Source organism: Triturus cristatus, chromosome 7 (genome assembly GCF_964204655.1).
Source record: "Triturus cristatus chromosome 7, aTriCri1.1, whole genome shotgun sequence".
NCBI lineage: Eukaryota > Metazoa > Chordata > Amphibia > Caudata > Salamandridae > Triturus > Triturus cristatus.
The window spans coordinates 667,091,419-667,104,165 of NC_140590.1; the positions used below are offsets into that span (position 1 = coordinate 667,091,419).

Sequence of the window (12,747 nt, forward strand, 5' to 3'; positions counted from 1 at the left end):
AATTCTAAGGCATCACTATTTCCACTTTCTTTGGTTATCTGTGTTGGGGCATGCGGACACAAATGTGTATTATAGATCTATTGAGATTGCTGCCCGGCTTATGCTCCTTTATATCTGAACTCTGGCTAAAGTCACAGAGGTAACACTTTGTTTAAAATACAGAAGCAAAACTTGTGTTAACTATTCAAATACAATATGTTTTACTAACTTTTGGAGAGAGAGAAATGTTTTACATTCACAAAATCTCCTATTTTAAGCTATCCCCTGCTCTTACATACGTGCACACCATCATCGAGCTGCAACATCACCTAACACTAGAAATCTGTCTATGCCCCAGCCACATTATGTTCGACTTCATTATACATACCAACAGGCTTTACAAGGGAAGATCTTTAAAAACTAACGAGGCATGAGCATTAAAAGTAAACTAGGTATATTTTTCCCCACTCCAAATATGAATCGGAAATGGCAGATTTGATCACAGAATGCACATACATTACCAGATTGGAATCAAATTCTATAGATATTACTAGCTTACCTTCTTCCAGCCTAGAGAATGCAAGAGAGAGAGACTGCACATCTTCTCTAGGAATTTTATATGACAAAATCGATGCAAAACTGAAACAACAAATGTTTTGCATTAGAAGAAAAGTTGCTTTGATGGCAAGTGCTCCAGGAAAAAGCAAATCACAAGATCTACAAAAGTCTTCTCAATTAAGTCATTTCAACTCAAAACATTTGCGACACAAACAATTCTGTTCACCAGTTAAGGTCTACTAGAAGACTGCTGAGCCTGCTCTGACACTTACAAGGTTAAAAATAATTTGTCTATGCTGGATATCTAATGAAGTATCCAGAAGAACAGTTATGAAAGACAACAAGAGCCTAAAGGATTATTTGTAATCTAATAAAAGTGGGCGTGTTTTCTCTGACCCGCAGAGACTTCTCTCCATCTATACAAGAACAATGTTGCAAACCTGTAACTGCTGTTAACCGGTGTTGGTATTTTTTGAGGATTGGCGTGCTTCATTCATTCCCAGTTGTTGATATGGGAGCCTCAGGTTATGTTAAATAGCAGTGTATAACATCAAAAAGTCAGAGAAAAGAAATAAAAACAAATACCCTAGTAGCCTATCCACCTTATTTGAAATGACACAAACTAATTTCCAGACCTTTTTTACAAAGAGGTGGCAGTATTCTGAACTCCACTCTCCACAGAGATTCACTAGGGGAGGAGGGAGAGCCATGTGCGAATCCATTAACGATACCAATGCAAGAGTACTACAGTTACAGGTAAGCAACTGTTTTCTTCCCAGTATAGGACTTTCATGGATTCACATGCTCAAATCAGAGTAGCAAGCAAACAAATGACAAGAGACACTGGAAGATGGGAGAAAACAGCTCTTCCTATTGTAAAAGGTTTCACAGATTTGCTCGCCCAACTGCCAGCTTCCTCACCATTTCTCTGTCCAAGCAGCTGTGCTTGGTAAATGTGTTTCAGTTTTTTCATGCTGCTGCCCTCCAGAAGTCAATCAGTTGGATTCTGGCATACAGGGCTGCTGTTGCTGCAACACCTCATGTGGAATGCGCTCTGATCCCTGTGACAAAGGGTCTATTAACCTCCATATGAATAAAAGTAATCACATCAGGAATCAAACTAGAGATACTCTGTTTAGAAAGGGGATTGTCCCTTTTGGTATGTCCATAAAAACACGATAACAGTGCCGGTTATAGATTCAGTTGATCCGCATAACCCAACCATCTGAGGTATATGGGCAGAATGCGATCTCTTTCATCCAAAAGTGATAAATATAGATGTCAACCCTCTTGATGCCTAGAATAATGCACAGTAAAATTGAACCAAAGCAGCTTAAAGCCCCCACAATGACCATCACTTTCAAACTGTATTTATCCTAGAACAAACTATTGTGAAAGTTAATGGGGTGATGTGTAAAATAGGAAAATTAACATGTTTACTACCCCAGTATTTTCACAGGTAGGCCGGAATCTGTACAAGATAACCATCTTCAGCACTACTTACCAACAAATTATGTTCTTTTGCAGCATTCATCTTAAAATAGATATATATACTCTGCAGCAAATCCACAGCAGAGGTTTAACCCCTCAACGTGGAAGAGGAGGTGTTATTAGAATAGTAGGTGAGTTTCTTAGCACTGTCTAATCCAATACTGCTCCGTATGTTGCATTGATATCAACAGGCACTGCTGCGTGACTGTAAAGGCAGAATTCCATGTACCTCATGTGGTAAATATCATGCAGAGATAAGTAACTGAAGAAGACTAATGTTGAAACCTTCCTCACAGTGGAATATGCCCGCTGTGTAACAGTGTAATGCTTATAAGTTAATTTATAAAACATCTAAACCACCTGAATATCTATCATGCAGTGACTGCCTTACCATCAGCAATTCCTCTGTGGTGGTGCACAGAATCAACTAAGAATTGACTTGTACTTCTCAGCGCTCTTGTTTTCTATAAGTAGTATTTGTGCTCTTTTAATACCCAATACTCATACTGATCTATCAACTAGCGACTGGTTATCTAGAAAGATTGTCTGCCACTAATGGGTTGGTTGACAGGAAAATACAAAAGCACTTTGCAGTAAGATCTGGGTGAATTCTCAGAACAAAGACATCTGTATAAAGGTTTCTAGTTCTGCTTTAGGGATGTGAAAGTAATTTCTTTAGCTGTGCATTTGCACCAAAGGTGGTGGCACTGAATTGGCTCACAGGACATTTTGATCTCACTTTGGAAGTCTTGGCACCCTTTTCTGGGTCAATTGACTGGGTGATTTTAGAAAGGACTTAATGGTGTGGTGTCATGAACAATTACATTTATTTTCTGTTCTTCATTTAAACAGTCAATCTAGTTGGAAGTACCCTGTCCGAGGCATAAGCTTATTTCCATTATCATATGAATGGTAGTAATTGTGATGTATCTTGCAAATACATCTAGTGTTGAAGGTTTCTCTGCATACACCAAAACACCAAGTACTTCCACTCATGTTGTAGCATGTTCTTGTTGTCGGCTGCCTAATTATTTAAGTTGGTGGTAATTCTTATGCAAATGTCACAAACACTTTTATATAGCACAGCTGATGTTTCTGCTTAGATGCACACTCAACATATAATGTTGCCATGTCATGTGATAAGAGTGAACACTGCTGAAAACTTGGTCTAGCACTTCTTAAGTTGGGTCTTCGGCACAAACTGTCTGTAAACGTGGATCAGTGTGTTGGCCTCTTTAATTATATGATTATCTCCGACTGTTAGTCAATGGCCACCAAATCCCTTGGTTTAATTATGATAAGGAGGTATCTGAATGGATAGGTGTTCTTCTGTTAACCACCTGCCTCTTTTATTCACCACAAGACTCTCCCTGCTCTATAAGCTCACTCTTGGTTTCTCATCTCTGCTTTTCTCCCATTGCAACTATTTCTCCATCTTTCCCCTCCTTTTTTCATTCTGTGATTTGTGTTTTTCTCCCTCTTGCTCTGGGTGAAATTTTAATTAGAAGACTTAGGTGTCAGTCCCCAAAAATGAGTGTCAATGGCCGCTGCAGCAACCAACAGATCAAATTAAGCACTGGATCCTGCTAGCTAAACTCTAATCTTGGGAAAAACTCTATACTACCAGAGGTGAGGTACAGTACGGCTTTGGACAAGACATAGGAACCTTAGAGCAGCTTAAAACTCTACTTTCTGACTTCGAAATACACAATTGCAAAGGCATGGGCAATGCACCTGGTTTTTATGGATTTATCATCCGCTTTTGATTTGTGGTCCAAGATGCTAGCTCTGTGCATGGACTCAGCTATCATTTACTTTCTGTCACAACTTCATTCTGACACTTTGGCTTATGTTCTTTATGATGCATCAGGTGAAACCTCAAACTTTTTTGGGATCGGTAGGGGAGTCCGTCAGGGGTGTGTCCCAGCCCCCTTTCTTTTCACTCTTTACATTAAGTACCTGGAAGATCTTTTAAGGCTTAGGGGCAGGACATGTTCTCACCTGGTCCCAGTACTCCTGTATGCGGATGGAACGTTACTAATGGCCATATGGCCAAGAGGATGCAAACATTGTTGGACCTTTTTGTAACGTTTAAGAAGGACTTGATTTTAAAAAACGACTTGGCCACATGTCCACAGAAAATAAGTCCTGAGGGGAACATGGCGACTCATTAAGCTAGCTGGCTTGTGTGATCAAGTGGCAGGAGATACAACACAGGCACGTAGGGTTTACCCAAAGATGAGGACATAGAAGAAAGGCTTCAGGGAGCACGGATGTGCAGGGGAGCGCAGTGGAGATCCGGTAGAAAGTTCCCAAATCGGTGTTTGGCAGTGAGGCTATTTGGAGAGAGGCGGTGGTAGGATTGGGTAGACACTGCTGGGCCTCAGCATGGATCCCCAGGGCACGGAAAGCAGCGTTAGCATAGGCTGGCAGCTGCATGCGGACACATTGGCACAGAGGAGTGTCCTGATAGTAGAGGAAGAGGAAGGCCCAAGGAGGCCTTACTGTCCCAATACTATCCGTACTCAGTGAGGTGGGCCGGCACGAGAGGCAGCAGCAGTACAGACTTGGAATCACCCCCATAAGACAGAGAAAGATCAGAGGAATAAGGTCTGTGCATTCCATAGGGCTGGAGGACGTGCTAGGTGGAGTAAAGGGCAAATACTCCCCAAGAAACGGGAAAGCAAAGGAAGTGAATTTGGCAAACTATGTGGGTGGCTCAAGAACGCAGGTAGCAATTGACACTTTGGTAACGGCTTCTGTGCCTCCAGCTGCCCTTTTCACTGTATTACTATAATACTCTTCAAAACTTGGAGTTAGCTCCGGCATTATTCGCACATTCTCTAGGTGAGAGTACAAACAGGTCAGCTTAAATAAATTCTGGGGGAGTGGAGCAGCTTAAACTCTCACACAGCAGTAAAATTACTCCCTTGCTGAAGTCGCATTTCAGGGATCAGTCGACAAAGGAGGCACATAGAGAAGCAGATCCCCCGGTGGATCAGGTGGATCCCAGGCATGAGAGTAGCCTCTTTATGGAGGCAAGGAGATGGAATGCGGAAGATTTGAATTGTTTAAGAGGCTAAAGCAGGAGTGTCTGGGGGAGCAGATTTTTGGCATTAGCCAGGGAGAGACTGGCCAGGAAGGGGGACACAATGTCATAGTGACAAGGGCAGTGTGATTGATCCCAAAACAACACAGGGTAGAGTTGAGATGATGTTGATTAAGTAAATGGATGAGGTCAAGTCAAAATTTGCAATTTCTGAAAAAAATCAGAAGGGTATCCTGGGTGCATCTGAGGTATTGGAAGGAAAAATAGAAATGATAAGGCAAAGCATAAAAGCCTTGGAGGACTCAATGGAGGAACTAAGGGGTGATGAGTGATAGGGAGAATCAAAAGAAGTTGAAAAGTTTGGAGAATAATGCTATACACAATAATTAAATGTTGCACAATATTCCAGAGGGGTCGAAGGTGATAACCTGAGGGAGTTCATGGTTAACTTGATTAAAAAGTCTGTTCCATTTAGAGACCCCAGTATAGGTTTTGCTACGTATATACAGAGAGTGCATAAAGACCTGTATAGGAGGAATCCAAACAGGAAGAGTATAAGGAAAATCTTGGTTAACTTTAAGACACACTTCCTTAAAGAGCAGATTTTGTCAGCAACTATGAAAGCAGGCAGTTTGAAGGCAGATACCCTCACTTTGCGCATTAGATCAAACATCACTAGAGTAACTTAAGATTTACAATGGGGGTTGGGGAGGTATATTAAAGAGTTAAGGGAATTGGGAGCTACTGCCCAGCTTAAATTTCCAGTAGCTCTTAAAGTCATGTGGAATAACAGCATGCACAATACCTAATTAGGCGAATAAAGTCATCTAAGCTTCAGAGTAACGCCAGAGAAGGGGCTCCAATGGGTATAATGGAAGTACCCTTGAGGATATCAGGGTAGGTTGGGTGGGGGCTTGGGTTAAAGTAGAGGTGTGACTGAGGGGAGAAGAGGCGAGGCACAGGGGGATAAGCATCCAGGAGAAAATAAAAGAAACATTTTCCTCATTTGTATCAGGTTGTGAGAAAAAATATAAGAGCAGCTCATGCTTAGAGGGGCATAGGGAAAGACTCCTCATACACTTGTGTAGCAAAGGAAGCAAGAAGAATGGCAGAGATCAAAAGGGAGCATCCCCTACGAGCCATATCCTGGAACGTGAACGGGCTTAGAGTGAGAAATAGGCAGAGAAGGATTTTAGAGTATCTGAAACAATCAGAGTCTCAAATTATAATATAAAAAGAGAAGCATTTGCTTAAAAAGGAGTGCGAGGAGAAGTTGAGGGCACTAAGATGGCTATGGGGGTTTGTTTGCACAGACCAGGTATGCTGTGTGAAAGGGGTGGCTATTCTGATTAAAACTTCCATTCAGGCGACTATAGGTGAATATAAAGTGGATATTGGTGGGTGACAGTTAATAGCAAATGTGTCTGTTTATGGCTCCTGTTATAGCTTAGTCGTTTTTTATGGCCCCAATATTGACGACCCCAGTCCCCTTAAGGCTTTATTGTGTCATCTTCTAGAAGCCACAAAACTCACAATCAAGGGGGGTGGGGCTACTTTAATGTCCTGATTGATCCCATATTGGATAAATCCACTCAAGAAAAACTGTTAATTGCCCAAAGACGCAAGCACAACTTAGGCTCACGATGATGGACCGGAGTGTATGTGATGTGTGGAGACAAAGGGCTGGTAGTGCAAGATAATTTACTTTTCATAATAAGAAATATGGCCACTTTACTAGGATTTTAATTTTCTGGTAGATGTTAGAATCATAAGCTAAGTGAAAACTATGTTTCATTTACTTGCGTGTTTGTCAGATCAGTCGGTTGTAGGCTAGATTTGTTGAGGGATTAGGACCTCCAAAATGGACCTTGGATAGGAGGTTACTACATGATCAGATGGTGGTAGATCAAACGAGAGCAGATACAGACAGCACAAATGTAGGTTCAGCCCCCCTCCCCACATCGTTTGGGATTTTCTCAATGCATTCATCAGAGGGTGGATCATAAGTATAGCAGCATGCAATTAAAATAAACTACAAGATCTTGAAGACAGAATTACTAGGCTTCGAAAAGCTAGGGAAGGCCTAGCAGAGTATATGGAGCATATCTGGAGTAAGAGAAGGGATGTCAGCAAACCAACTCATTTTGAGTGTGGAGAAGTGTGTGGAAAGCTCTTGGCATGGAAAACACTGTTGGAAAATACAAGGAACCTGATAAAGGAAATAGAGGATAAGAGAACAGAGAAATGGTGCATCGATGAGGGAGACATAGAACATACTTTTGTTACTTTCCAATAAGAACTATATGCTGAGGAGTCAGAGGTGTCAGAAGCCCAAATAGAAGAATGGTTAAGGGAGGCCTGTCTTCTGATGCTTGAGATCAATCTGAAAACAGCCCTAAACCAAGATATAAGTCAGAAGGAGATAAAGGCTGTTTTGAGGGAAATAAAGAAAGGTAAAACTTAAGGCCTCAATGAGTTTAACATTTTTGTGGAGGATAAGAGACTCCTGGTTTTTGCTAGATTAGTTGATATTTCTCTAGAGGGAGCACATAATAAGTGTGGTCCTAAAACCAACGAAGGACCCTTTTGCTGAAGTGTAATTATAAAATCTATACACATATTCTAGAAAAAAGATTGGATAGCGTGATTGGAGGTTTAGTGCATGAGGACCAAATGGGCTTCATCAGTGGACGGCAGCTAAATGAGCTGACTCATTGGATATTGGGAGCAGTGGATAGGGCAACAGTATGGAAACTACCTTTAGCTGTTCTAATGCTTGATGTGGCCAAGACCTTTGACAGAGTGAGTTCGCCATATCAGTGCTTAAGCATAATGATATGGGTAAGAAATTCTCCGGAGCAATTCAGTCCATATATAGTCAATATATAGAGAGCTGTGGTAAGAAGTGCTTTAAATGGGAGGCTGTCTTGGCAGGTCCAAATAAGAAATGAAATGGATGTTAAAGGAAGGTTGCGTTATACGCAGATGATTTAATGGTATATACTTCTAACATAGCGTGCCCGTACCCCATTACTCAGAAGATAATAGAAAAATGTGGAGACGTTTTTGGTTACCTGGAGAACACGTTAAAAAGTGAAAGTATGGTTTGGAACAGCTCATGGGATAATCCCCTAGTAAGGAGGGAGATGATATTTCTAGAAGTACAAGTGGTGTAATAATTAGATAGGATGGCACAAAACTATTTTAATAAACCTATGACGGAGACTAAAAGCCTGTTAAAAGCATGAATGGACCTGCCTTTGACAATATTTGGAAGATCTAATATAGTAAAGATGCCAGTACTACCCAAGTCTTCTTTCTTTTAAACGCAATTCCACTCTCATTTAAAACTGAGCAGTCAGGAAGCTGCATGGCAAAGGGAGACATTTTATTTGGGCCTCCAGGGAGGTTAGAATTGCATGGGAAAGGTTCCATAGAAAAAGGGAGTAGTGAGGAATATCAGCTCTAGACTTCCAAACTTACTGCTGGGGCTTCCAGTGGAAAAATGTCAGAAGGTTGTTATAGGGTCCAGACCAGTCGCAGATGGGTTTTATGTTCAGAGCAATGCTAAAACATTTGCATCAGGGAGACAAGCATTTTCTATACAAGTTTGGAGATATAGAACAAATTACTCACCTTGGGTAACGCATTGTCTGGTAGAGACTCTATCTAGCTGCAGATACCTTACCTTTGAATTTCCCATGCGTCAGGCTGGATCCAGAAACTTTCGCTGAGCAATACCCCTTGCACGCGCGTTTGGGTGGCTCCATTCAGCTTTTGGTGACGATGTTGGCGTCGGTTATGATGTCGCAGTGCTTATATAGGCACCACCCAGGCGCGCGGACATCAGTACTTTTCATTTTTTCCATGCCAGAAGCGCAGAGCCACGAAGTAACTGATGCAGTTGTATGCAAAACTAGAGCCCTGAAAGAGGGAGTGACACTAGCCCTACAATATTGGTCCGCAAAACGGGAAGGCATGGGTTGGGTTGTAAGGAATCTGCAGCTAGACAGAGTCTCCACCAGATAATGCGTTACCAAAGCTAAGTAACTTGTTCATTTAATAGGGACTTCTAGCTGCAGATTCCTTACCTTTGACTTAGTTATCCAAGCCATACCATCCCGGCTGTGGGTTGCGGAACAATACCGTAAACTAGAAAATCCTGCATGACCGAGAGGGCAAAGTGCCCTTCTCTGCGGACCTGACCATCCAGGCAGTAGTGTTTTGCAAATGTGTGCAATGATGTCCACGTTGCTTTGACAGATGTTGTGGAATGGGACACCCCTTGCCAAGGTTGAAGTCACAGCCTTTCCCTTGGTGGAATGGGCCCTTAATCCCTCAGGGGGCAGCTTCTTTGCCAGGGCATAGCAGATCTTAATTCAGAGAACGACCCAGTGAGAAATGGTCCTTTCCTGCACTGCCCTCCCTTTTCTTGCTCCCACATACCCCACAAAGAGTTGGTCGTCCACCCGGAACTCTTGTGCGGTCAAGGTAGTATGACAACGCTCTTTTTTTGGGTCCAGCCAGTGGAGACGTTCCTCTTTCTTAGAGGGATGCAGGCGAGCAAAGGTGGTCAATGTGATGGATTGACCCAGATGGAATGGGGTCACAACTTTTGTCAAAAAACAAGACCGAGTTAGAAGCACCACTTTGTCCGGAAAGGACATTAGATAGGGAGGGGAGGGGAGCAAGATAACGCCTACAATTCACTCACCCACTGGGCCAATGTAATCCCCACTAAGGAGGCTGTTTTGATGGTCAACAGCCGGAGGGGACAATTGAGTAGAGGCTCAAATGGAGTAAACATCAGGTAGGTGAGGACCACATTAGGGTCCCACTGTGGCATAACAAAGGGCGTAGGTGGAAACAAGTGAGCCAGCCCTTTTAGAAATCTAAGTACAATAGGAGACTTGAAGAGAGAGGCAGCCGCAAAAAAGTAGACCAAGCAGAGAGATAACCCTTGAGAGTTCCCAAAGCAGAGCCCCGTTGAGCAAGGGTTAGAATGAATAGAAGGATAGTAGAAAGTGTAGCAGAAAGAGGGTCAATAGGCCTTCCTGTACAGTATAATACAAATTTCTGCCAACGGCAGGAGTATACAGTCTTAGTGGAGGTCCGCCTGGCTGCCAGAATAACATTACAAACTTCAGGAGGAAGGTCAAAAGCTACCAACTGACGCCGCTTAATCTCCACGCATGGGGTTGCAGAGTTGAAAGGTTTAGGTGGAGAATCCTCCCCTGCTGCCGCAACAGAAGTTCCTCCCGAAGGGGCAGCCTGATCGGAGGAACGATACTCCTCTTCAGACGCTCTGGATACTAGACTCTACTCGCCCAGTCCGGAGCCACAAGAATGACTTGGGCCAGGTCACACCTGATCTTCTTCAGAAACCATCGTACGAGTGGTATGGCAGAAAGACATAAGAAAGGCGTCGCCGAGCGATAGCTGCCTGGGAAACTCCAGTGCGCAGTATTGCTGACACTGCACGTTCTCTTCGGAAGCAAACCAATTTAACCAAGGTTCTACCCACTGGTGAAAGAGACCATGCGCCACCTCCGACTGGGGATGGCATTCATGATCCGCTAGGCATTGACAGCTGAGTTCGTCCGCCCTGGCATTCAGAGAACCTGCCAGGTGTTGAAGCACCAGGGTTATGCCCTGCTTTTACAGCCATGTCCAGAGACGCAGGGCCTCTCGGCAAAGGCTCCATGACCCCACCCCGCCCTGCTTGTTGCAGTACCACATGGCGTTGGTGTTGTCTGTGAAGACCTGCACTAGCTTCCCCTTGACAGAGGGAAGAAACACTTTCAATTCCAATTGAGTGGCTAGGAACTCCAACAGATTTATGTGGAGCCCTGACTCCTTCGGAGACCAGTGTCCCCTGATCTCCACCTCTCCCAGATGGCTGACCCATCCCAGAAGTGATGCATTTGTCACCACTGTGAATTCTGGTTGGGGAAGGGAGAGGGGTCTGCCGTTGACCCAAATGTGATTCGTCAAACACCACTGCAGATCTCACAGTTCCTTCTGAGATCTGGACCATGTCAGTAAGATTTCCTCGATGCTGTGCCCACTGGAACTTCAGGTTCAACTGCATAGCCTGGATACGCCACCAGGCATGCTTTACCAACAGAAACAGGAGGCCATGATGGCCAACAGCCTCAGAGTCAGTCTCACCAAAATCCAGGATAGAGGCTGAAACATCGGAATCATAGCCTGAATATACTGGACTCACTGCTCAGGAGGATAAGCCTGAAACGGCACTGTCCCCAGAACTGCTCCGATGAAAGAGAATGTCTGAGAAGGGAACCTCAGCGAATGCAGGAGGTCTGTCATAGTCAGAAGGTGGGAGATGACTGCTTGGGGCAAAGACGCCTTTAACAGCCAGTCGGGGTAGAGGAAGACTGACACCCCTAACCTGCGCAGATCTGCTGAGACCGCCGCCATCACCTTAGTTAACACCCGAGGGGCACTGGTAAGGGGACCACGGCAAACTGAAAGGGCTCTCAGCCTACCCTGAACCATAACTAATGCCTGTGGCTCGGCAGAATGGGGATGTGAAAATACGCATCCTGCAGGTCCAACACTACCATCCAGTCTTCTTGGTCTAGGGCAGACAAGACCTGAGCTAGAGTGAGCAGCTTGAATTTCTCCTTCTTGAGGAATAGATTGCCGGTCGGAAGATCTAAAATGGGCCACAGCCGTCTGTTCTTCTTTGGAATCAGAAAGCAGTGAGAATAAAAACTACTGCCTACATCTGAATATAGGACACTTTCTACAGCTCCTTTGGCCAAGAGAGCTATAACTTCCACCTGGAGCAATTTCAGATGATCCTCCTGATTTGGCAGAATGGTAGTATGAAAAGAAAGGAAAGGCAGAGAATAGCCCTCCTGACTGATACGCAAGACTCACTTGTCTGATGTTATGGATCTCCAGTGGGGGAGATGGTGACAAACTCTCCCGCCAACTGGGGTAGTGTGGCCTTGCAGACTCAGGCTAGGAGTGCTTGGAGGCTGCGGACGCCGGGGGCAGGGTGGCCGACGACTTCTGGCCTCTATCTGGGTCAGAATGCACCGCGTCCATGAGAGGGCACAGCTTGGGCAGTCTGTGCAGGAGGGTGGTTGGGCTAGGGCTGATGCGGCTGGAAACCTCTTCCATTGCCACAAAAGGAGCAAAAGAAAGACTGTACAGTAGGAGTAGATGAACCCACGGGGCTGAATTATGGGCTTATACATTATTAAAGGCAATACAATTGGCAAAAAATGCTTTTTGGAGTAGGCTACTTTCAGCTCCGAAAAGTACACCAACTTTTATTCAGATTTGGGAATCTGCACTATTGAGGATCAGGAACAGTTGTTAGTGTAGCCTAAAATTTGTTCCAAACAGGAGACTTCATTTAAATGTATGACGGTCTCTGACTGTTAGTGCTTGGCCCATTACCTTTGTTTAATTAAATTGAAGAGGGGCCTGAATGGATAGGTAAACCTGAAATTGTAAAAAAAAAGCCTACTACTCCTAATCTTTGTACAAAGGTTAATTTGAAAAGACTGTTTTAAGGAACTGTGATTGCCTATGTAAACTTTCTACATCAAATTCAATCGAACTGCATCTCATATTCAAAACAGATGTTAACAATAGATTTCTCTTAACACGTTTTAGATAGAATATAGTTAATG

The 12,747-nt window shown here is 43.7% G+C and overlaps 1 protein-coding gene across 1 annotated transcript in view; it reads right to left on the reverse strand.

Annotated features, from left to right (window-relative positions):
- Positions 1–12,747, reverse strand: part of LOC146810320 (cholesterol transporter ABCA5-like) — a 1,540,893-nt gene that overhangs the window by 98,133 nt on the left and 1,430,013 nt on the right. Inside the window, exon 37 of the mRNA XM_085617316.1 lies at positions 539–618. Within this exon, the coding sequence (XP_085473442.1) occupies positions 539–618 (80 nt within the window). The remainder of the gene's footprint in view (positions 1–538; positions 619–12,747) is intronic.